The sequence below is a fragment of the Tympanuchus pallidicinctus genome, unplaced genomic scaffold (assembly GCF_026119805.1).
Source record: "Tympanuchus pallidicinctus isolate F22 unplaced genomic scaffold, pur_lepc_1.0 scaffold3, whole genome shotgun sequence".
Classification (NCBI taxonomy): Eukaryota; Metazoa; Chordata; class Aves; order Galliformes; family Phasianidae; genus Tympanuchus; species Tympanuchus pallidicinctus.
Genome location: NW_026294747.1, coordinates 106,185,217 through 106,209,941, shown reverse-complemented (window position 1 = coordinate 106,209,941; position 24,725 = coordinate 106,185,217). Strand labels below are relative to the sequence as shown.

At 42.6% G+C, this 24,725-nt stretch overlaps 1 protein-coding gene and 2 long non-coding RNA genes across 3 annotated transcripts in view; 2 read left to right on the top strand and 1 right to left on the bottom strand.

Moving 5' to 3' along the window:
• Positions 1–24,725, top strand: part of LOC128085407 (uncharacterized) — a 117,261-nt gene that overhangs the window by 26,422 nt on the left and 66,114 nt on the right. The gene's annotated exons all lie outside the window — the stretch shown is intronic.
• On the top strand, positions 575–20,667 carry PPP1R17 (protein phosphatase 1 regulatory subunit 17). Its single transcript, XM_052692673.1, has 5 exons — positions 575–911; positions 7,288–7,397; positions 9,098–9,250; positions 10,442–10,603; positions 17,733–20,667. Exons 2-5 carry the CDS (start codon positions 7,316–7,318, stop codon positions 17,810–17,812), a joined length of 477 nt encoding a protein of 158 aa, XP_052548633.1. The 5' UTR covers positions 575–911; positions 7,288–7,315; the 3' UTR covers positions 17,813–20,667.
• Positions 3,080–6,503, bottom strand: LOC128085409 (uncharacterized). Its single transcript, XR_008208950.1, has 3 exons — positions 6,279–6,503; positions 5,193–5,235; positions 3,080–3,156 (listed from the first exon to the last, which is right to left on the bottom strand). It is a non-coding gene; the product is annotated as an uncharacterized LOC128085409 (long non-coding RNA).

Sequence of the window (24,725 nt, the reverse complement as noted above, 5' to 3'; positions counted from 1 at the left end):
CTGTGCAATATATTATTTATGAAAGAAACCCCAACTCATTCAAAGCATGCAATGCATGTTCTGGCAGCTGAACTGCAGTTACTGACTGGGGGAAAAAATGTGAAGATAACGGGTCTGTGAGCAATCGTGGTGCTAAAGGATATTTTAATGAAAGGGGATAGAAAAAGGCATTTTTGTTGCAAATGCATACCAGGAGTGGAGCGGTTCACAATCCCACCACTGAGTGTTTCTCTCAGAGCTTTTCTAACGTCAAGCATGTTTGTATATTTTTCCCTCAGTTGGAATAACAGCTTCATCCAATGCAGTGGGCTAAACAGGGGAGAGTAGTCTCCACTGGCAAACAGCTGGCAGCCGCAGAAGAATCCCTGCCTGGCCCCATAAATGCCCTGCTTGTGTAACTAGTTGTGGCCAGATGCACACACAAACACTGCAGTCACCACTGAACCTCAGTGTGCCCGTCACTTTCCGTGCTCCTGGTTCTGTTCCCAGACACGTGCCCTGTCTGCTTGCTCCACTTTTATCCTCGGCTCTCCCCTGGGTCCCAAACGGCAGCAGCCTCGTTCCCTCCCCTTGCCATTCCCCTTGCGCCTCTCAACACAGTGGCTGCAGCTCGCCTTTTGACTCCCTTCACTGCACTCCGAATCCTCCACATCCCTCCCCGTGCCCTGAGCGTCTGACCAGAGAGATGCCTTCTCCTTGAGGCGCTGCCGGCATCCCCCACCAAAACCCACCGGGTGCAGAGGAGCGGGGATGCCGAGTCCCAGCCTCCCAGAGGACTCCTGATCCCAACATTGCCATAGCAACTGCTCCCACTGCTCCCTCGATAAGTAGCAGTGCTCGCGGAACCCAGCTCGGGACGTTGGAAGTCCAGACAACCCAACGCTGAATCGCAACCTGTCTGCCACCGCTCCGTGAGTACTGCAGCCTCCCTCCTGTCTCTGTCACCTCTTGCTTTGCTCTGTTCTTTTTTTCTTCTCTCTCCTCCAGCAAGGCAAATCTCATGTCACCCACCCCCATCCCATGGGAAGCTGGCTGGGGATGCTCCCATACGGGGTGATGCCATATTGGGGTTGAAACGTAGGGGATGGATTCTTGGGAAAGAAAGACATGAGAGAAAACAGCTTCAATTAACTTCTACACTGGGGTGGACACTTCAAGGAGCTGGTACTGCGACTCCCTATGCCACTGTAAAGCGTTGGCACGTGTGAGGGCTGGTTTGCACCATGAGGAAATAATTAAGGAAGTTTTTCATTAATTACTTTCTCAAAAGAGAAAAACTTTGCAGCAAGAACTTATGCAAAAGTAGCTTGTATGTTTTCAAAGTTTAACCGTTGGGATTGGTTTTCTACAAGTTTATGGGAGGTAGTGGGAGTCAGTCTTCAGGTTGATTTTGAACTAGAGCCCCTAGAAGTGCACAAAAACCAGCTTCCAGACAGTATAAGGGATCTCTGCATTCGTGCAATTATTAATAGCAAAGGTTTCAGTAGAGGGATACTCCAGCATCAGGCTTTCAAACAACAAATTTTTCCTAAGAAGTTTTAAGCATGTTTCAGAAAACAAACATCAAACTAATCTAACAAGAATGTCTGGAGAGAGCAGCCTAGCACTCAAATAATTGAAGGAGAAGTAGCATAAAGCTGTTCTCCATGCCCAGGAAGACATTGCCTCAATAGGATAACGTTAAAAATATAGCAAAACTTGTAACAGAAAGTTTGGAGCTCGAGGCAAGAACACCCAGACTTTCTATTTTTAGGGCATCTATTTTCTTTTCCAACAGCAGTAGATGAGTTGCCTTGTCTTGTTTACAAGATGTGCCTGGGAAGTAGTTGTAGAGGACCAGAGAATGGGTGCAGATAGAGAAGCCTGCAGAGAAGCCAAGGCTTTCTGCTGAGCACCAGCTGGAGGAGCCCAACACACACAGGCACAGCGCTGTTCCCTGTGCCCCTTGAGCTGCTTCAGATGAGCTCTGTGACTGGAAGGTGGGTGCAAGATGCCTAGACCAGATAAGGGTATCTCAGTCTCCCTTTACATACTTGTCAGTGATAAGGTGCCTACTGTAGGAGCCTACAGAGTACATGCAACAGAAGCACAGACAAGTCTTTTTTTCCCTCCTACTTAGGTTTACTGAAAGAAAAGAACTGGCGAGGGTGTTGGGAGCTTGACCATCCCTCCTTGCTCATGGGTACACTGAAACCAGACTGAGAAGGGCAAAGGAATGGAAAAAAAAAGATTCAAAACCTGTCTGGAGAGCATAAGGGTGTGCAGGAAGGGAAGAGATACTCTGGACTCAGAGGGAAACTCCAATGCCTGAGCAGCTGTTTGGGCAGTGTAGCAAAGAACAGATCTCAGAGCATTAATTGCTGCAGTCCAGCTTCTGGCTCGTACCTCACACTGTGAAATAGTCCCACTTGTTCCCATTTCCAACTGTTGGGTGCTAGCAAGGCCAGGCCCACGCAGGGTTGCAGACAAGCATGCATGCTTGCCATCTCACCCCAGGGCCCCCACTGTCTACACTTTTGCTGCTGAGCAGCTTCTTCTAGTAGCACTCTGGCCTCTGAAGCCAAGGCAAGGGGCTAATTCACCCCAGGCAGCCCAGGAACTCTGTTCTGGCTTTTCACTTCTCTCACAACAAATGCCATTAAAAGAAAAACGAGGAGTGAACCACTACTTCCCTCACCCTTCTGACAGGAGTACACAGCCTCACATTTTCGCTCACATTTGGCATACAGGTCTGGCTGCCACAAGAGCTGTACCATGTTGCTCATGGCAGAAATGTGCTCTGGGTCCAGGAAGAGACAGGTACCTCGTGTCATACAGGCTTAGGAACATTATCATCCACATATCAAAACAAATACCAATTACATTCAGATCAGATTGCCAACTGCCAACTAACAAAAGAATGCCCTTAAGAGTACTTTCATTTAGGTAGTATCCAAGTCAACATGACAAGGGTGTCTTTAATGATGAGGCGTGGCCTGCAAACTAGTGCATGCTTTTTCTTGGAGGTTTTTGCCAGTTGTGGAAACAAAACACTCTTCTGACCAAATAATAAATGAATATTAAAAATCTGCATACTTACAGACAGCAGTAGATGGTCTACTGAAGTCCTCAGAAGCAGAGTTTGTGGAGACTTTACAAAGGGCCAGTGCACAAATTCTATGGAAAATAATAAAAGGTAATTACTTGTATGCATAGCAAGTGATGTCCTTGATGGTGAAGAGTCCTGATATCTATGGCCAGTCAGCCCCTGTAAACTTAAGTAAGAACTGCAGGTCAGAAAACTCTCCATTTTATGGGTGATTACAGTCATCTACCGATGATTTCTTTGAGAACAGTATTGTATCTTGAGTTTAGATCCAAATCAACATGTTTATAATTTCCATGCAGCCTGGCATGCACTTCAGATAACTAGGAGCAGGCAAGCAATGCAGAACAACTTTAGTCTAAGCAAAGCCACTTCTGTACCAAGGTCAGGATCAAATGAGAAAAGTCCAGCTCTTCAGATTTATTCTCACAGCTTTTGTTTACTGTCTTATAAGGGAGACTTTTCTCATGAGATTTCATTTCAAGGTGGCTTGAATGTCACGTGATCAAAGGACCAAAAGAGATTTAAATTGTTTTGGTAGAACTCTGTTAGTCTATCTTTGCTGAGTTCTCATTAAGCTCCAGCCTGATCACTTGAGATAAATTGTTCATACATCAAACCAACTAAACACCAAAATAGTAAAAAAAAAAACAACCAAGAACCCTGGTCTCTTTGTCCATCTCTAGGCAAAATATTTATATTTAATGGAATCCTAGAATTAAATGCATTGGTGGACTGTTTGATGAAGCCCCATAATTTAGGGAAAGAAAGGAATCCTATAATTTGCATGTATGTGTGTGTACGTATGCTTTAAAACTATGCTAGTGAGTAATAGGAGCTCCTTTGTGTAGCCATACCAGGGCACTCTACAAAGACTTCTGAAAGAGTATATTAATTAATAAATTCAGAGTGTTTGCTGTAAGCTACTTAATAACAAAGGTGCAAATTAGGAAAAGAAAATTTCAGCCATTTTCCATGTGAATCTTCATCACTTACAAGAGTGCATGTTGGAGTCCTGTCAGTCATATCAGTCATATCAACGCTTTTCAGCTCGCCTTGTTATTCCTTGCTCTTTTCTGTAAGTTGAGCCCACCCTGTTTATTGCCAAATGCTTTTACAAGGAAAAAAGTTACACAGGAAAAACACAGCACTCTTTCTCAGCCTTGCATTTAAGGCATTTCTGCTCTGTCGTTTCCCAAAAGTAAGAGGCTAGAGGTGACTCCTTTGAGAGCACAATGCTCTGCAGGGTGGTGTTATAGCCTGGCTGTGCTGTACAGAAGGTAGTCTCAGGCTAAGTGACTATTGAATTCTAACTCATATGGAAAAATCTATATCCATTTTAGACAGTGTCTCCTGCTGAGTGTGATTTAGAGCTTCACTGCAAGCATTAAAGCTGCACCAAGGATGAATGTGGCTCATTATGTTGAGACATACAACCGAGTGCAAGAAAAAAAATCACAGTGCTCCATGCAAATGGCAGGCATTACCTACAAAGGTGACTGACTGCAGCAGACTGTTAGCATGAAGGCTGGTAGGAAAGGAGTTGCACTTAACACACTAAGATCCGAGAATGTGCTTCCATTTGTAAAGGCATACTAATGACTTCATGCAGTCACTGTAGAAGCCTTCCTTCCACATGAAACATTACAGGGGAATCTGTTTCTTCAGTGTCTGCAATTGATTTTAGTGGCTTGGGAAAGCACCATTACAATCCTCACATACATCACCTCCTTTTTTTGAATGAAAGGCCTTTGTGTAATGCACAGCAGCAGGAAATGGCATCACTCAACAATTCACACATTGTATGCAACATATATAGATCCAAGACACCAAATCTCACCATGCATTCTGGTCCTTCTTTTTGTGTTCTTTTTTAACAATGTGCAGTGTGGAAGCATATTTGTGAGCAAGGCAAAGTTTTCTGTGGGGCAAACTTCAAAACAAAAGGGGTCAGAAGTTAGCCTGAAAGGCGTGTTTTAAAGCACTACAGTTGCTGTAGGCTTGTCATCTGTGAAAATACAAAGACAGATCTAAAAGATTTGTTTTAAAACGTTATTTTTCTAACTATTAAATTAAGAAAAAATTAACAAGGAAGTCTTATACTTACATATAACAATCCCAGACGAAGTCTCTTTACAAACTTGATTTTCCTGAGGTGAAACAATGAAACAACTTAGAGAAATCAAATCAAAGTTAATTAGATTTTATAAGGTATGGCTAGCCAGTGTAAGTTATTACTAATCTTACAAGTAGATTTTACTATGTATCTCCACATTTCTTCACCCAAGACCTGTTATAAAAAGTCCACAATCTGAAATGTTATCCTTACTTTTACTGAAAACTTTCTAAATAGGACAACCTTCTGGAAAGAACATTACCAGCACAGTCATAATATTTAGCTAACAGCCAGCATAACTTAATCAAATCCCATAGAATCAAATGGCACTGAAGAAATAAACAGTTTCTCCATCAAATCACAAAGTGCAGTGTGACCTTTCCTATGGCCAGCTAATACGTGTTTATGTTTTAAATGAAACGTTGTCTGTTATGTCTTAAGCCTTAGCTACAGATTATTTTTACAGTCAACAAATAGAGCAACCATACCATGCTAAGATGCATTCAAAGATTTCTTTATGAAGTGTCTTCCTAAGTGAAAGCTGTTATTTATTTTTGTTAAAGGCCAACAAAGTTTCCAGGTGGTACAACCCCACAGTACAGACCTGATGCAGGACTGGATCAGATCTTCTGTGGTCAAACCCCTCGTCCAGGCTTTATTCAGTGGGGTATTTACGAATGCATCGAATTTTACAAATTTCTGTGAATTTTAAACACTGATGGGTATGGTAGTTAATTCCCTAAGTACATTATGAGTCAATGTTGCTGACATTTATTACTGTAATTTAATATTGCTGCATTTACTTTGAAGTCACTGCAGTTTAGGACATGTTTTTCCATTCCCTGAAGGACTAGCTCATTGCATGGTATGATTGCGACCTTCCATATTTTGTTTGGCAAATATTTACGTTACTAGATTTTGCTTGAGGTTTAATTGTTCTTAATATAGATGCAAGTTTTAGTCATAGAAATGAGGTTAACTGACCTAATGTTCATTTCTTGCTAACAAACAGCTGCAATTTTCAGAGAAGTATTATAGGTAATTTCTTGGCCTGCAGCAAGATCAAAATATACTCACACAGTGCAGTCTCCTGTTCTCTCATCCTGTCCTCCTCCTTCCTGTTTTTCTTGATTGCATTTTCTTTCACCTTTCGCTGTTATTTATCTTTTCTTCTTCACCTCCATCTACTTTCCTCCATTTTTTTCCCACTTCTTCTACTGTTGACGCAGTCTCCTGCTGATTCTCTGCCTTCACCGTTTTCCTGTTCCCTACAAGGAGGCCAGTGTGCTCTTATTCCCCCAAAACAGAGAACAGAGGTTGTGATCAGGAAACTACCACATCTGGTAACTTCAAAGCATCAAAGCTTCAAACCTTTGGGGAATGCTGGGGATTCTCAGGTAGGAAGTTGGACACCAGGGCCTTCTACACTTATACATAAGAGGGGATAAAAAGCCTTGAAGAACAAAATAGCAATCCAAAGAGTTCTATAGACCACGGGCACTTAAGCAACCTTATGACATGGGTCCTAGTGCTCCTACCAAGGCCACACGGATGCATTCCTAATGCTGGCTCCACAGCCTGCGGACACTGGCCGTCTTCCAGAGTCAGCTCTCACATCTGGGTCTTTGGGGGTATCCATAAATGGAATTACAAGAATTATCTCTTCATCATTCATAATTACAGTTAGATTGCATAGTAAACACCAATTATGACAATTAGTTTACAGTTGAGAACATGATGCAGAACAAAATCAGAAAATATTCTATTTCCTAGCACTTATTTCCTGTATGTGATAGCACTTTCTGGATGATTAAGGTCCATATTCTTCTGCAGAGCCAACATATTTTCATAACCAATGTAGGCGGAAAAATGGGATCACACATGTAACAAAGACTGTGAACATAAGCATCTCTTAGCACGCTTGGGCAAAATCAGGTCAGCAGACTGTATGACAGAAAGCAGCTGGAAGACAAGAGCTTCCCTCAGTCTGGCTTGCAAGTGGATACATAACACCAACATGTCTGTTTTATGTCATGCTGCTGCTTTTCATTCTCCCTTTTTTTTTTTTTTTTTTTTGGTGCTGTAGTTTCAAGGGGGAGAAAAAACCCATTTCAATGATGTCAACAGAATGTGTTCAGCCACTTGATATCCCAGAAGACAGACTGGACAAGCGAGATTCACACTGCAACCATTTAGGTAAGTGTTATTAGATGATGTCACTGCAGAAATTGGAGAGGTGTTTCTACACATCATTAGGCCCTGTCCAGTTGCTGTTTTTCCCCTCCAGCAGTACAACCGAGCCCTCGTGAAACCCGATAGATTACACCTTCTGCTGACATTTCTGATGCCAGATGGAAAGGCAAAGAGTGGTTTTCTTTCTTGCATATAAATATTAGCTGAAGCTCTAGAACAAAGTTCATTAATGAGGAAAAATGAAAAAGCCATTGTTCTTTTCTGTGGTAGAAAAAAAATTGAGCACTTTCTTCATTTGTACAACAATAAACTGAAGCCATATAACTGGATCTTTCCTGAATAGGCATTCTACATGCTATTTAAGTAACAGATTCTAAATACCTGCCTTTTTCTCTAACGGAGTGGGCTGAGCACTTTTTTCTTCTTTGTTTTCAATTGTTTCCTCTCTGAACCTATTTCGTACGTTAACTTTTGCACTGACAGTACCAGAGATTTTTTTGCTCCACCATACACCTATGTACCAGACTTCACACTTGATAGATGTGCATTTTGTATATTCATGATCTTCGCCTCAGTTTCAAGTGCTATTGCTTCAGAGTAGCCTGGTAAAATCATAAAGATACAGAAGCCCAGAAACCAAAAAACATTTGCTCACTTTTTAGCTTTGCAATAACAATAAGAAAACAATACAATTTCAGGTGTTTGACCAAAAAAAAGTGTTAGGCCAGCAAATTTTATAAACTTTCTTGTTCTCCCCTGCATGGAAGGTATCCTTGCCCTGTCTCTCTGCCACAACACTTCTAGCCAAAGGCACCACTTCTGCAATTGCTGGCGTACTCAACACAATTGCTCCACAACATTTTTCATTTAAGTAAATACAGAACTAGTTCCTGTCCACAGATGGGAAACAGAGGCAGGAGGAGGTTAAACGAGTTCATTAATACCATTCAGGAAGCCTTAGAGGGCTGAAAAAAATGATCTGTGTCTTCCAGGATGGTTAATCAGGAGATTGTCCACAGGGCTGGGAGACTGCTGAAGCCAAGCAAGAAACATCTGAGAAATCAAAGCTTTGGTTTGCATGACGATGCTAATGACAGGCTAGACTTAACTTTTTCAGCTCGCACGAGCACCCAGGAATGCAGATCCTTGCAGAAAAATCACGCCCACCATCTGAGTCACTTAAGTCAAGCCTCATTTTAAGAGAAAACCAAAAATCAGTGTAATGTTATGTAAATCAAAAGTGAATACCGACAGCCCCGGGGCTCCGGAAACAAAGCCAGCTCCTGAAGGGAACAATATGCCGGCTTTGTTCGCTAGTACCTCCGACTGACCTCACACAGGTAAAGCTCTCCCTCACAAAAGCGCCCTGTCACTGTGGTAGAAACAGCCCCACACTGCGGGCTGAGCGGGAAAACGACGGCGCTGCTTTCCTCAGCCACGCAGCGCGCCGCGGCCCACAGCTTCACCGCCGCTTTACGCCGGCCACCTACAAGGTAGAAGGCCCGCCAGGCACTCAGTGGTCCGTACGCGCAGTACGGCACAGAGGCCTCTTGTCTGACTTCCTATTTAGGATTTCTTTCTCCACAGTCACTTCAGTCTTCTTGGATGAAAGCCGCATTATTCAAGCTTTTCTTTTCACCATCTGTTTTATTATTTCCCCTCTGCTTCACTCTCTCTTTTCTTTTTTTCTTTTTTTTCTGCAGAAGATCTTTCAGAACAGCTGATTAAGAGCTGTGATCTCAAGAAGAAACCAAGAAAAGGTAAAACTATCCAGCCTTCCCAAAACACTGAACAGGAGCAAAAAAAGCCAAGGAGAAAAGACACACCAGCTATACACACCCCACCACCCCTAACAGGTAAGCGGTACATCGCTTTGAAATCTCACTATGCAAGAGTGGGCTGAAGCTGGGCAAAGCTCCACAGACATACTTACATCGCTGTGGAAGCAGACGGGAACACAGCTTCACGCCACGTGCTCCCAGGAAGGCAGTGAAATGGGGAGGATCCAGCTTGTGCTCTGAAGCTCCTCCTGCCCAGGGAGGACCTGTGGGAGGAAGCTGGAGAGGCACGCGGCCTGCTCTTCCTGGAAAGCACGGAGTGCCTGTGCATGCAGGGATTCTGGTAAGGGCTCGGTGTTTAGAAAAGCCAGAAAGCACCGCAGTGTCAAAGGAACTCCTTGTGTGATGCCCTGTGCTGCTGTACATTGACATACCTCTGCAGGTCAAGAGCTGAATGCCACCAGCCTGGGGAAAGGAAGAGTGTGGAGCAGAGTGGCCCTGAAACCAAGTGGTTTTTCAAGATCAGCAGGAGGAATGAATGATTATCTCGTTCCTCTGCTAACAAACACTCCTTGTATGCTCCCTGGGGACTGAGTTGTGCTCTTGTATCAAGTGCACTGACTTCTTCTCATGCTACACACATAGGAGTTAACCACTAACCATCTGTGTGGTCTCCTGTGTGCCTCCAACAGTTCACACTTACAGAGTGAAAAGCAAGCATTGGGGTGTTTCAGTATTTGTAACTCCTTGCCCCTGGCTCTTCAGCTTTCACGTGTATCTGCCTTTCAGTAGTTCTCTCTTATGAAATGGCTCAGATCTGGAAAGCTGCATTTTGTACCCCAAGTATGAAGAATTATAGCATTTCACTAGCTTAAATAGGCAATTTCTGAGTAGCCATATAGCCCATGAGAAGAAGATTAAACATCCATACGATTAAACCGCTTTGATAATACATCTGAGTTTCTGGAAATAGAAGATCCCACTCATCTTCACCACGATTATTGATGGGCTACAGTTTGGCCCATGGCATAGAGCCAGAAACCAACTAGCCTCAGACCACTGCTGTATATACTCTATAGGATGTAATTGACTTGAGGGAAATGTGCACTGTTGCAAAGCCAGAAAAGAATGTACACGATGCTGAGCAGATTATGCACTCATTGGGAAAGTGCATAGTAGTATTAGTAGTCATTGGGAAAGCCATACAGGTGCAGATTTCTTCAGTGTAAACAAATCTGAAGTGACATTTTCTTTAATTCTTGCCTGCAGGCATACTTTCAGACTTTTCTGATAATCTGCTGAAAAGGTATGGTATCTCAGAGAAGCCACAGAGAGAGAGAGTGAGTCAGGGCTCTCAGATCACCGAACTGGAGCAGAAAAAGCCCAGGAGAAAAGATACACCTGCAATACACATCCCTCCTTTGATAATAGGTAAGAAACTTAGCTGAAGTTGCTTCATGGCTGGATGGAAATTGTTCTGCCCAGTGTATTCAGCAGTGTTTGCTGAACTGGACCTATATGGTCAAAATACCCAATATTTTGTGTGGTGGTTCATTGAAAGACTTTTCTGTACCCACTACTCATGCTAGGTAGACCTGAAGGGGGAGTGAGAGGAGACCTGATATCACTTGAGTATCTCATGTAAAGGCTATCTTGTTTTTTGTGAAAATCCAACCAATCCTCCTTTTCAAAGTAGAGCACACACAAATTTTAAGGTCATGTTACTCACATTGCCTCAAATATCCTGGAGCAAAGCTGTTCTGATGAACTCCCTGTTAATTTGAATCTACACTGAGGAAACCAAGCTGTGAACATGTAGTTAACTGCACCTTAAAGACAGTTCTGTGCTTCTGGCACAATACGCAGTGCAGCAGCTAATTTGTTCAATGAGCATATGGATTCAGCCATCCATGTTTTGGCCCGAAGACCCTTTGTTTGTTGAGTTTCCCATGTTTTTCTATCACAGAGAAGCCTCAGTGCATCAATGTTTCTGAAGGTCTCTCAATATGTAAAGCACTTTGGAAGCGTTAATTACTGCTACTAACCATGGGTGCAAGAAACATGCACGTTTGTATGCTATGCACCAGCTGTTTCTTAACCACAGGATGGAGCAAAAGAATGAATGAATGAACAAATGAAGAAAAAAAGCAAACAAACTAGCCTCAGTTTCAAAACAAGTGCTAAAACTTGAAAACTTTGGTTCCCTCAGGAAACTCTTGTATGAAACAAGGTCTGCTGTGGGTTGGCACTACTGCAACAGTGAGATATACTAGCTAGCTGAAGAGATCCTGAGACAGCTATTTTGGCCCTGAGTGACTAAGCAACAGCTGAGTACATCAAGCCCCTGAGTTTTAGGTACTCATGGAATTTTCTGCACAGATAAAAAATACAAGGTGTGTAAATGGCTTCAACAGTCACAATAAGTGCTTTTGTTTGTAGACATCTGCTTTCCTTGTAAATCTAGAATCACAGAATCATAGCATCATAGAATCATGAAATGGCGTGGGTTGAAAAAGACCACAGTGCTCACCCAGTTCCAACCCCCTGCTGTGTGCAGGTCACCAACCAGCAGCCCAGGCTGCCCAGAGCCACATCCAGCCTGGCCTTGAATGCCTGCAGGGATGGGGCATCCACAGCCTCCTTGGGCAACCTGTTCCAGTGCCTCACCAACCTCTGGGTGAAAAACTTCCTCCTAATATCCAACCTAAACCTCCCCTGTCTCAGTTTAAAACCATTCCCCCTTGTCCTATCACCATCTACCCTCATAAACAGCCATTCCCCCTCCTGTTTATCTGCTCCCTTCAAGTACTGGAAGGCCACAAGTTTCCCCAAGGTCTTCCTTGAGTCTTCTCTTTTCTAAGTTAAACCAGCCCAGTTCCCTCAACCCTTCTTCATAGGAGAGATCTGATCCTTTACGACTGATTCAAACATGCAATAATTTTTTTTTCCATTTAACCATCTTACATTAATCATTATGGGGCTCCTTAGAACAAAGGAATATGACTCAGTTTGCAGGATCACAATCAGCAGCAAGCATGGCAAATACTAGCTCCTGGCTCATTGAACTCAAGCACTTGAGTGGCTTGCATCATTAAAGCAGCATGCTGCAAGTGAGTCAATGGTCCAATCATTTACTGGGGGAAGTTGCAAAAAATCTGTCATAAAACTTCTGAGCCCAACTGCAAATGCTCCACTTTGACATATTTAATATAGAGCACTGATAATTAGCTACTTATATAATCGCTCAAAGAAATTACCAAGCAAATTACCTGAAATTTCAAGGGACAAATAATTAGGAAAAAAAATCAGTCTTTAAGAGAGCAATTCAGAAACAGAACTGGAGGCGAAGTTTATCAAATAATTTGTAATAAATGTCTCACGCTTTATACATGTGGCCTGCTCTTTCTGTGGACTTTGGAAGAGTGTTGAGGGATTATTTTGGTCAGTTCAAAACAAATCGCCTTCAGCCATTTTAGCACCTTCCAAAATGCTGCGTGTCCTTTGGACTTCAGGATCTATGCAGTGGAGAATCTAAAAGTGAAAAATGTTTGATAGAAACAAAAAGTGAAATGTTTTTACTGGGATAATGCTGAAATGATTGATTCTTGTTTTGGTTTGAAAGTAATTGCTAGCTAAGGGGATGCAGCAAGGATAAATTGCTTCCTTGACACATCTCAACAATACTATGGTTAGCATCTAGTCACTTCTTATTTCTTATTTGTAGCCTAGCAGTAATTAACTCAAGTAGGCATTTAAGGGAGAAATAAGAATCATTTTAATCATCTTCCCCTTTTGCCTCCTATGAAGACTTCCTCTTTAAAAATTTTTATAGAAAGAGAAGTCAATACGTTTTCGTTGCCAAAATGCAAAAGGGAAGAACACAATAAAAAGAGGAAAAATGCAGTAGCTTTCAAAAAGTGTGGCAAATTTCAAAGTGTGTTCGTTTGCCACAGGGGAATGACAAAAAAAATAATTCATTTTTTAAGGTTTTCAATGACACTTCCAATTTCACCTCCTTGTCTACTGGGGAATACACTATCCAATATACTGTCCAGCACTCAGCATGAATTCAAAGCAGCCTTCCAGATGCTTCCCTTCTCTGCAGACTTTTCCTTCCAGATCCTGCTCTATGTGTCTGTTTCCTAATGGTTGACTCCCTCTGGCAAACTTCTGCTCCCCTCCAGGGAGAAACAGCCTGTGTGAATCTGATTCTGTCTTTGCTCTTAGGATGTACATTTTTTTCTTCAAGATAAATCAACATACACAGTTCTGCTGGTTGAAAGTCACTGGTGGCAACTTCATGTCTTGTTGTGAATAAGTGACTCATTGTGGCTGAGGGCTGGTCCAGTATTTACTGCTTGTTTACTTTCAGGGTTATCCCATCAGGTAGCAGACAGAGAATAAACAAGCTGAGCTTTTGTGGAATGGCGGTGCAAAATAGCATCTGAATTATAGACTTGGAGACCTGAGAAGCCCTAGCATAGCTATGTGTGCTAAATAAATATAGAAGGACCTTTCTGTCCTTCTGTCCCCATTCTCCTGGTCCTGCCATTGCAGCACACTCTGTGCCACACGTATCCTTTGTGAACCGTGACTGAGTTGTTCCAATTTCTTACATCTCCCATTTTTGTCCCTCCCAAGCATCCCTCTTTCAGTTGTATCATAAGCAACATGAAAAACTCCACTCAGTCATTTGTTGTAACAGTAACATTAATTATCTTTTTAAGCAGCTGTCCACACAAATAGCTTTGTCATGAACATGCATTGAAAGGGCAGCTGTTTTCCCTCTTGGCTTTGGCCAGTTGGTGACAAGTGCTCTAGTACTTTCTTTTTCTCTCTTGGGTGACCACAGACCCTTGCAAATAAAGCAAGCCAAACTGGACATAGGGAGTGACAAAAATAATGTATCTGCTGGATAACATGATCCACATGTGAAGTAGAACTGGTTTTACACCTTGCAAACATCCGGTACAATTAGGAAATGGAGTTATAGAAAGGTGGCTGCTGAATGAGGATGTCTGCATTGTTGTCTGAAGAAACCCGTATCTCCCTGTTGTCTGTAGTAGTGAGAAATCAGTGCCTGAGACAACCTAATTGTCTAAGCCCAGGCATCAAAAAATCCTCCCCTTCTTCTAAACATACTTTGGCTTCAACCTCCTTGTGAAGTGGCAGAAATTATGTTGTGATCTGCATGTACTGCTGAGCCTGGAACAGAGATCTTCATTGGCTCCCCTTCAACCAGTCAACACCTTGGCTTTCTGAAGTGATCAGACAACAAGATTAAACACAACCACTGTTCTAATGGCTTTCTTTCCTCATACACAACAGTAAGAGATTTAAATCCCATCCAAGGCCAGCTCTCCACTCTGGAGCTTTCTTTATTGCCATCCTCATCTGCCAGTGTATTCATTTAACTGAAGCATTTGTGAGATCATCAGGCCCGTGTGTTTCAGCAAATATAGGAGTGTGGTTCCTGAAATGTGGCTGCCTGATGTTTCTTAATCAGATCAGAGATAACTAGTAAAACAAGTTTCAAACTCTTTGTTCTATCCTATCTCCTACAAAACTGGTTAAGGTGTCTTTAGGATATTAACTCATCTGCTCTATGAAAATCTCAGCATACTGCAGAAGCAGAACAGCCCTTTTTCTATGCAGTGAATATGGCTGGAGCACTCCAATAAATCCTCCAGCCCAGCTAAAGGAGTGGTCTGTAGGCAGGCAAGTGGAACTGATATCATTTTGGTGGTTTACATCCCAGGAAGAGATCTGAGGTGGTACATGGCAAATGGTTGGTGTAAGCCAACATTTTTTGCCTATGTCTGAGCTTCCTAATAGAAGTTCTCATGTCTCTGTGAGTCTTTCTGTTCCTAGATAAAAATTGCAGGTAGTTGCAAGTTATCTCAAGCAAACATGACTGCACTTAATTTCTGTGCTACTTCATTTTATCAAGTCTCTTGGCAGATATTAACAGAACAACCTACCAATCCTCAAAACTGATATGTGAGATGAGCTGCATTTCATAATTTGCACAGCTTGGAAAACAAAGACTGGGAAGCAAAATGATTTACTTTAATGGTAAACAGAGAAAGACGGGTTTACAAATGTTCCCAAATTCCCACATTTTGCTTCCACTTTAAAACTTGGAAGTTGCAAACTGTGTTCTGTTAAGCACACCCTCTCCACAAGTGATAAAAGGCATTGTGTCAAACACCTCAAAATCCTTTTCCAGTGTTAGAGAAATAATTTCATTTAAGACATCCCACTCCGCTGTTTCATGCTACAAGTCTGATTTTAAGTGCATGTAGTTTTTCTTGAAAAAATGGCTGGTGATCCATGTTCTAGAAAGTTAGCAACCTGCAACTCAAGGCTACGTACTCCTCTAGTTTTTGAGTCCTGAGCCTGGAACCTTTGGAGTTCATCAGTCAGCAGCATTACACACTGATAATGATGACTCATCTTGCTATTGATCATGGTAACTATCTGGCATGCTGTTGCTGCAGGTCCAGCTGAGAGCTGAGGGCTTCTGGTTGGCTGCTATCTCCCAGATGTCTCTGGCATCTGCTCTAGAAAGATGTAATCATGCCATAAGAATTCAACACACTTTGTAATTCACAGAATCAGAGAATTTTAGGGGAAGGAAGGGGTTGGGAAGGACGCCTGGCATTTATCTAGTCCAACCCCCCTACTAAAGCAGGTTCCCTGGAGGTATTCAAATAAGAGTGAGAGTGGATGTGATCATCAAGCACATGGCAGCTTCATTTATACTACATTCCTGATCTCTTATTCCTGAGTTTACCCTAAAGATAGGTTAATTCTCATCAAATGATCCATTCCAACCTCATATTTTAAGAGCACTTGTGCTTTCACAGTTCAAATACTTTAAGAAGAAAAAAAAATAAGAAAGAAAATAGAAAAAAAAAGTTTGCATTTGTCTGAATTGTCTATAATGAATAGCAGTCCAGGTGGGAAACATTTACATCCATCTCTGTAACATAGCGTAATTATTTGCTATAACAGTGGTTGCTGCTTTAAAAAATGAAGTCCATTGTGTTTCAAAATAATATCCATGCTTACCTTTCAGTCTGTCTCATGGTCCTGGTGAAACCATCTGGTTCACAAGAAACAAGTAACTTAAAATGAAGAGCAGTATAGGCTAATATTTTCATTAATTCGTCCCCTCTGGAAAGAACTCCAAAGTTGAAGAAAATCTTCCTGTGTGGTATTGCTCTATTTTCAGACCTCATGAAGGCTGAAAGCCTTCTCTGTTCAGAACGCTTTCAATGCAGAAAGAAGCAAAACCAGTTGGTTTGACCAAACAGCTCAGTTGGTTAGTGCAGACTAAAAGCAAACACCAGGAGTCTGAATTATGGAGAGGTTTTGTTGGTTTCTACTCAATGGTTACCCTCATCCTGTTTTTAGACTGTGTTGACCTCTACACCAAGGAAGGTGGCCATAAACTATATCTTACTTCTTGCTTTTTACTGGAAACAGGCAAAAACAACACAAAGTGTTAAAATAGAGATCAAGAATATTTCCTAATGCATTCTCCTTCTCCCCTCTTTGCTTTATTAATTTAATCTCTAATAACAAGAACAGCTACAGTAACTGGGACATCACTGTAACACATAAAAGCCTTGAGGTCTTACCATGTCAAGTATGAGAGAAAGAAAGAAAGGAGATATGTGAGAGATTTGTGGAAGGTGATCCATAACCTGCCTATAAAATCAAGAAAAGCTTAGGAGGAAAGAAATCCATGTGGAAGGATACACAGCATATGTATTTTTGATGAATCTGGTTTATAGAATCCCCATGTTGTGCTCTTAACTGTGAAATCAAACTGTCCTTCAGTTTTATGTTACATTTTTCATCAGTGCCTTCACAATAGTGACGAAGCCTTATTTTTGTGCTTATATTGCAGGTTGAATTGCCTTCAAAGCATATCCAAATCTCTGACCTCAGTAATTTAAACATTGGCACTAAGTCCTCAGTAACATACCTGATTTTAACATCAATCTTAATTCTGCTGCTTCTGTAATTGATTGATATCCTGTAGCTTCAGTGGGGATGGTGCTTGACGTGGGTATTCTCTTTGTCTCTTACAGCACCTGTATTTGCCAAAACTAGTGCTGTTATATACATAGAGAAAGCAGGCATGCATACACTTTCACACAGACTGACTCGATGACAAACATTAGTTGATAGTATTTATTTCATCTTGCAAGATCGTTTCTTTTTTTTCTCCTTCAGCTTCCCAAGGCCTTTTAAAAAACAGGTTACCCGATGAATCTTCAGTGTCTCTTCTCACATGTAGCAGAAATATGCTAATTTAAGAGTGCTTGTTAATTTTAGCTGGAAACGTGGTGGTCCGATTCTAGTTTATGAGTAGAAGGATGTCCCAAAAATAAATGAGGAGCAACTCCCAAGATGTTAGAAAAGCTACTTTAGGATTAAAAAAATCAGAGCAGACAGAAAAAATTCTTTGTATCTTGATATATTATGAGGAAGTGGCATTTTAAATCCATTACTTCTCTCTCTCTCTCCCCCCCCCCTTGCTTTTAAGGCACAAAGCTGCTTACAGAAGAAAAGCAAACGGCGATTATGGAAGATGAAGAAAAGGATGGAGACACAGTCCCCAGTTAAGATTACAGTGATATTTTCAATATTGCAGTGTAAATAATTCTGGGTCATTCAAAGTGGCAGCACATAGAAAAAGAAGTCCTTTCATTTTTATAAATAATTTTTTCAAGCATGCACTTGAATTTATTTTATCTTCAAGTGCTTCTCTGCATCTCATGAAATCCCAGCAAGCATTACAGGAGATGACAGAAAATTCACCTACACGTGGGGCTGGAAGGATTCTCTTGGTTAACTAAAGCAGCTTCCCAGGATTTCTGTCTTCAAGGGATCCACCTGAGACCATATCTAGTACCTTGTAGTGCGGTGGTAAGAGTTGACACAAAGGGCCCACCAACCCAGGGAAGCTGGCACTAGATAACAGGGTGTCAGTAAATGCATGATACCACTAGATATCACAGGATAGTCAAATATCAACTAATGATTCAAATTGCATTTTTCTTCTGATATCTCACCTCGTTCATCTAGCTTGCCTTCATTGGAATAATGCTGAGCACAGTAAATATTTCCACACGCAGGACTGATGTGATCCATGTTCCTGAAGTGCAAAGCAAACACGTCTTGGGCCTGTATCTGTTCATGACTGGTGTTTGAGAGAGAAAAGGGCAGATTTATTGTCGTAGAAAAGCTTACAGCTATGGGCTGTTGGCACTGGCACATCAAACAGAACTGACGACAGAGCTCTCAGAAGAGAAACTTCTGGGAAGAGCAACATTTGCCTATGACAGTGGTGTAGAATGGTGATTTCTTTTTTTTTCTCAAAGGTTTCATTCCTGGATTGCTGAAAGCCAAATTAGTTGAAAAGCTGATCCTTTTACTCATCTTTATATATATATATATATATATATCTGTATGAGGTTTTTCAGCTCAGTCCTAGGAGGGGCTGGTAAGGATTAAAAATCACAACAAGATATTGCAGACTAAGCAAAAGAATAGCATTACTCTACGTCATATGCATAATGCAAGATGAAACAGCATCATACTTCTTAAAAATAATGTAATTAAATGATGAAACCAATAAATGTGTTCACGGCCAGCTACACACTTCAACATTTGTACAGAGATGGTACTTGTAGAATATTATACAAAATATGTAGGGCTGGATAGCTTTGTGCTTATCTTAATAGCTCTGTGTGCTAGATGGAGCAGCAACACCAGTGGACCCTTAGAGACCTCAGCACACAAATTAGAGCTTACCTAGGCTGGCAGACTGCATCCAGTTATCTGTTTAACACCCATAGGCAGGCAGCTGAGGAGCACACTAGTCTGGACTTCATTTGCCACAGTGACTGACCCAGCATCTTTCATCCCATTCACAGATGTTCAGCTTCAAGATGTAACCAACAAGCTTATAATAAAATATGGTATATTAAAGCATACTAGAGATCAGCTGTATTATTAATGGGATGTCTGACTCCTAGAAGGCGTAATTTTTAATCATATTAATCTATCAGCAAGCTAAGACAATATTTAAAATATGATCAATCAATGTTTTATTTGATAATGTTCGCATAAGGAACACAGTAAAGTATGTCACTGCAAGAACGTGGTAAGAATAGAAGTACAATCAGCATGTCACATCTGTGAGCCAATGCACTGCTGGTTTTTAATTTTTGGAACTGTAAGTTAAACTCAGTACAACTTCAGTGAGGCACTGATGTGGCCCAAGCTTTATGCTGTGTCTCCCTGCCAGCACAGTTTCATTGGATCCCACCCAAGCAGCTCAAGCAAAGTTTTATTATTAAATTCAGGAATACTTAGAAGATGAAAAATGTGAACAAAGCTGCTTTGAAGCCAGCTCAGGAGCATGCTGGGATTTAGGGGTTAGGAATTGAGAAGATGAATAAAGGACATGGCCTCCTCCCGGCACAAAATGCAGGAATAATAAGAGACCTTGTGTTGCCCCTGTGAAAGAAGGTCCATGGCATGAGAGACTCCCTGTACCATTCCTGAGCTCCAAGGCACTGCGACAACAAATTGCCTTTATGAAACGGTACAGTTTCTAAAGTAGAATGAAAAATTCTTTGGTAAAAAATATAAATGCCAAGCTTGAGTGAGACAAAGCAGATATTCATGTATTTACACATAACAGTTCACACCAGCTAAGAGCCTGAATGAGCTGGAGGAAAAAAACAAAACAAAACAAAACAAAACCCAGCCTCTTTGCAGTTGTCAACAAAAACCTTGAGAATTTTTTCACTCCAGGGAAGTTTAATGCAATTTCAGAGAGCCATAAAAGTACCAAGCCTTGTTTTACCCATCCTTAGAGTTCAAGTCCATTGTTGTTCAAAACCAAACAAACGAACAAACAAGATTTTTCAATCTACTCTCTCCCAGCAAAACTTATTCGTGTTTGGATTACACTGATGTCAACTGAGCTGTAATTATCAACAGTGTAATTGTAGCTGAGCTACTGAATCCCAGCTGAGCTTCTGCACCACTAAAGCAGCTTTTGTCTCCACGTAGAGGCTCCTGCAAAATGTGAAAGAAAATACATGCAGTACTGACCAAACACCTGTTTGAAGAGAAAAATACACACATGAGATGTAAGCACAGACAGTGGCCATCCCATAAGCACTCTCCCAAAACAGCATCAACACAAGCAGTGATCGTGGTAGGCCTTTTCAAGACTTTAACAACATGCTGCTGCTGCAGACCAAAGTCGTCCTCTGAAATGAAGATACCTGTGCATGGCCATGGTGCTCTTGCAGGTCTCGGGAGATGCTCGTGTTGTTTCTTCCAGCCAGCAGCTCCTCATAGCTTTGCCAAGCTCAGTGCTCGACCCTTGAGGCAGCGGGGTTTGCTGCTCTCTTTTTAAACACAGAATGGAAAGAGCAGCGCAGTAGCCTGGGAATGTTACATCCTGGCAGCCCCAGGACTGTGGAGAAACTGGAGGTATCTTGAGGACCATGAAGACTCTGATGTGTCCCCCAGGCATTTTATCACCTTGTTAACACGAGCATCTTGGCTCAGCTTGGATTCAAATGAAATTTGCAGTGTGATTTGAGTCCAGTTTTACAGGTGTTGCCAGTAACTACTCACAAAATATAGCAAGAGTGAGGGTGTGGAGTCCTGAAAAGATTCAAATGAACATCATCAGTGCCACAAAAAATGCATTTAGATGTGAAAGCCCTTAAGAATACAAGGCAGGGGCACAAATAGGATGTGACCTCATTGCTCTGAAGAGGATTTGTTTCAAAAGCTGGGGAAAGTTGACATAGCTTAATATGAAAAAAAGAATAACACACTTTAAGCCTACCAAAGCACTGTGTGTTCTTTGCTAAAGAGGAGCTATGGTCCCACTGACATCTGTGATGGCACAGCTGCCTGATTTACCATCCCTGTATAGATCAACTTGAAGCTCAGACATAAAAACGTTGCAATATACATCATTCACTGAAGCTCGTTTAAAATTGCGTGTTTATAGTCTGGTAATTTGGCATTTACTATTTCTTACCCAAGGGCTACGTGAGCAAATACAACGTAATTTTTCATTTGGCCAATTCACTGAATAGGAGGCTTTGTAGTGTTTCTGGGAAGCAATGTGATGGATCAGTTCTCAAAGTTTTCATCTGCCTCATCGTATTCAGTGACAGTGTTAACCTATGGGTGTCAAACCTGTTTGTCTAGCCTGGGCCACACAGAGTAGAGGAATTGTCTTGGGCTGCATATAAAATACAAATATTTTATACGTAAGTATAAAAATTGTTTATTTTGTTTTGTGGTTTTGACTTCTTCATTATTTTGTATTGTTATTTTAAATTCTTGATTGTCCAGTCTTGAACAAAAAAAGTGCAAGTGAAGCATCTGGGCCGGATCTTCCTGCTGAAGTTCAGCCCTTCTTCAAGTCCAAACTGAAGACCGCTTCTCCACAGGAACTGCTGCCTCCATTGCTTCTCTGACCCCTCCTCTCCACCTGGGGAGGGATGAGGGAGTGGGACGGGAAGGATGGGCTCATGGAAGCCTCAGCTGTGAAAAGATGAGTTACCAGGAAATGGAGGCTCCATGTGAGCCCACAGAGTGGCCCTGAGTTGGGGCCCTCCCTCCCAGCTAACGGTAAACTTACTTGTGATTCTGTGATGTTGAAGGCCCCCAGTACTTATGGTCCTTCTGCTGGACTCGTTCTGCTGCCTCCTCACAGCAGCTCAGAGGATGGCAGTCCCTGCCCTGCTCTCTTCCTCAGGATTCAGTGAAGAAGAGCTGAGAGGACTTGGGAAGGGACAAGGGAGGGGGATGGGAAGGACGGACTCATAGGAGCCTTGGCTGCGAAAAGAAGAACGACCAGGAAATGGAGGCTCTGTGTGAGCCCACAGGGTGCCCCTGAGCTGGGGCTCTCCCGGATGAGGGCAAACTTACGGGGTGGGAGCATCAGCGCCGGCGTCGAGGCGGCCGTTTGGATGGAGGTGGACGGATCCTGGTGCCCCGGCGATGCCTGGGGCGCGATCTCTTTCTGATCGGCCTGGCAGTGGTGCCGTGCTGGCTGGTGTGCAGCAGCGGAGGTGGATCCACCTCCATCATGTCATCCTCCGGAGGCAGATCCACCTCCATTGGCTCTGTGTCACTGCCAGGCGGGTCCACCTCCATGGGCTCGATGTCGTTGCCCATCGGCCGCCTCTTCTTAAAGGGCGGTTGCTCCATCTCAGATAGGAGAAGCTTTCTGACGTGCAGGCGTCACTCGCTCTCTCCTCTCAGGGATTCTGAGTGTCCCATGGAAACCAAAACATGGCAGTTGGGAGATGGTTGCAAGAATGTACCAAGAGAGTTGGGGGGTGGGAGGGAGGGGCAGTGCTGGGGGTTCTCAACCACCCTGCAGCTGCCTAGAACGTACCAAGAGGGTCAGGGCAGGGGATTCTTGAGCACCCTGAAGCTGCCTTCAGGGATGGAGTTGTCCTGGTACCAGGCAATAGCGGAGAGGGGACAAAGCATACTGACACCTCACAGGCAACCAAGGGAGATGCAATCATTAAAAACTGTTGAGTTTCAAGGGTTGTATCAGCTGTCCTTTCCCATTCCTCACCAATGCCTCTGAGTGTGAGAAGGTGGCATCTCTTCTAATGTGATCCCAAGGGAGAGAGATAGGGAGAAGAGGGCCCACTGTGCTCTGGGCAGTCACAATGGGACTACAGGCAAGTGCACTGGAAGGGCTGTGAGGTCCTTGCGACCTTCTACCCGGAGGAAAAGAAGAGCAACTAGGGTTTGCTGTCCTCAGCCTGTTCTCTCCTTGTTTAAGGTGAAGTCAGGCCCTCCATGGCAGCACAAAGTACAGCTGGGTATCAGTCACGGCTTTAGATAAGCAGCTTGGATCTCTGCAATCTCTGGAATAAGGGTATTGAAAAGAGAGCTTTGGGGCAGGGATACTGTGTGTCAGTGGCTGTTCCCTATCAGTTGACCCTAGTGTACCTCAAACAGCATGTGTTCAGACCCTACCATCAGGTGAAGAGGAAAGGGCAGTGTTTGTTTCCTCTGCAGTGAATAAATTAACTAGTAAGCTGCCCGGTGAGCTGACCCTGTCAGCTCATTCGTAGCTTTTTTGCCTTTGGCTTGTGGTTTTTTGTGAAGGCCTCTGGTGCAGATGGCACATTTAGAGGACTGATTGTTGGTGCTGTGTGTTGATTCAGTCCAACTTGGTTGAGGCTGGATAACCTGGGGAGGACACAGACCTCCCTTCCAGACATTGGTGCATTAGTTTCTTAAAAACAAGTCAAATATCCCACTAGTTTTATGATTTTGTTTCTCTCTGCTTTTGTTTTAATAAGAAAATATAAAAAAATAAGTTTTATGATTTACGCATGACTTGGACGTTAACTACATTGTGTATTTTATGTGCACACTAAGACAATTTCCCTTCACTCATTGTGGCCCCACACAGAGTACATGGAAGAAGACAGTGAGAGATCAGCCTGAAGGACTCATGCTGATCAGTCAGCTGAGGAGCAGGAGTGAACAAAAAGCCACAAGTAGGGAGAAGGAAATGGGGACATGTCCTGTCCAGAACCAAATTTGCCTTATGAACCCATCTGTTTCATCACCTAAAAAGACCTATGAATGACTCATTCATGATGCTGAGACAAAGCCCCTTGTTCCTCCTCCTCCCCTTTCTCCTTCAGTCTCTGTTTTTGCTGCTCTGATTGCCCTTAAGGACATGGGAGCCAATCTTCTTTCCTATTCTTTACTCTTTTAGATACAGACCTACATAAAACATACGGAATGACGGAGGCCTCTCTGTGCCTCACTCAGCGTTGATCTGAACATTTAGGTTTTCAATTCAGACTTTCTTTTCTAAGACAAACGAACACACAAAAAGAAAATAACGACGACAAAAACTCCCTCTCAAAAACCAGCACCAAACTTACTTGCATAGCGACCCAGTGATTGGAGCAAAGACTCAATTCACAAATACCCTGAACAGGAGAAGCAAGCAAAGAAACAAACAAAACCAAACACAATAAATTGTGCAATTGCAATGAATAATTCATAATAAAATCTAAATGGCATCAGGGGTCACTCTGGACTAAATTCTATGTTGCTAACAAGAGGTTATTTCGGAAATCACTGAGATTAAAAAATAAAAATGAAAATAAAAAGTAGAGCGCGTTGCAAAGCTAGTCCTCCCTCAAATAACACATTCCCCTTCTTCACAGCTAGAAAATTTCCCTTTGGTGTACGCTAGATGGCAGGGTTGGACTGAGCAGAGGAGCACATCCTCTCCAAGCATACATTCCGTGCACCTGGCTGGATGCCACTAACACAACCAGTTTCCCTTAGGAGCAGTTTTCATGACGTGCCCAACATTTCCAAGGAGCAGTCTGCACAAACATCCTTTCTCCCTCTCTTTAAAGTACTTACTTAGACCTAGAGCAGGAAGCTTTGGAAGAGGGAAGGGACATCGCGAGACATCTTTCCAATGCAAATCACAATC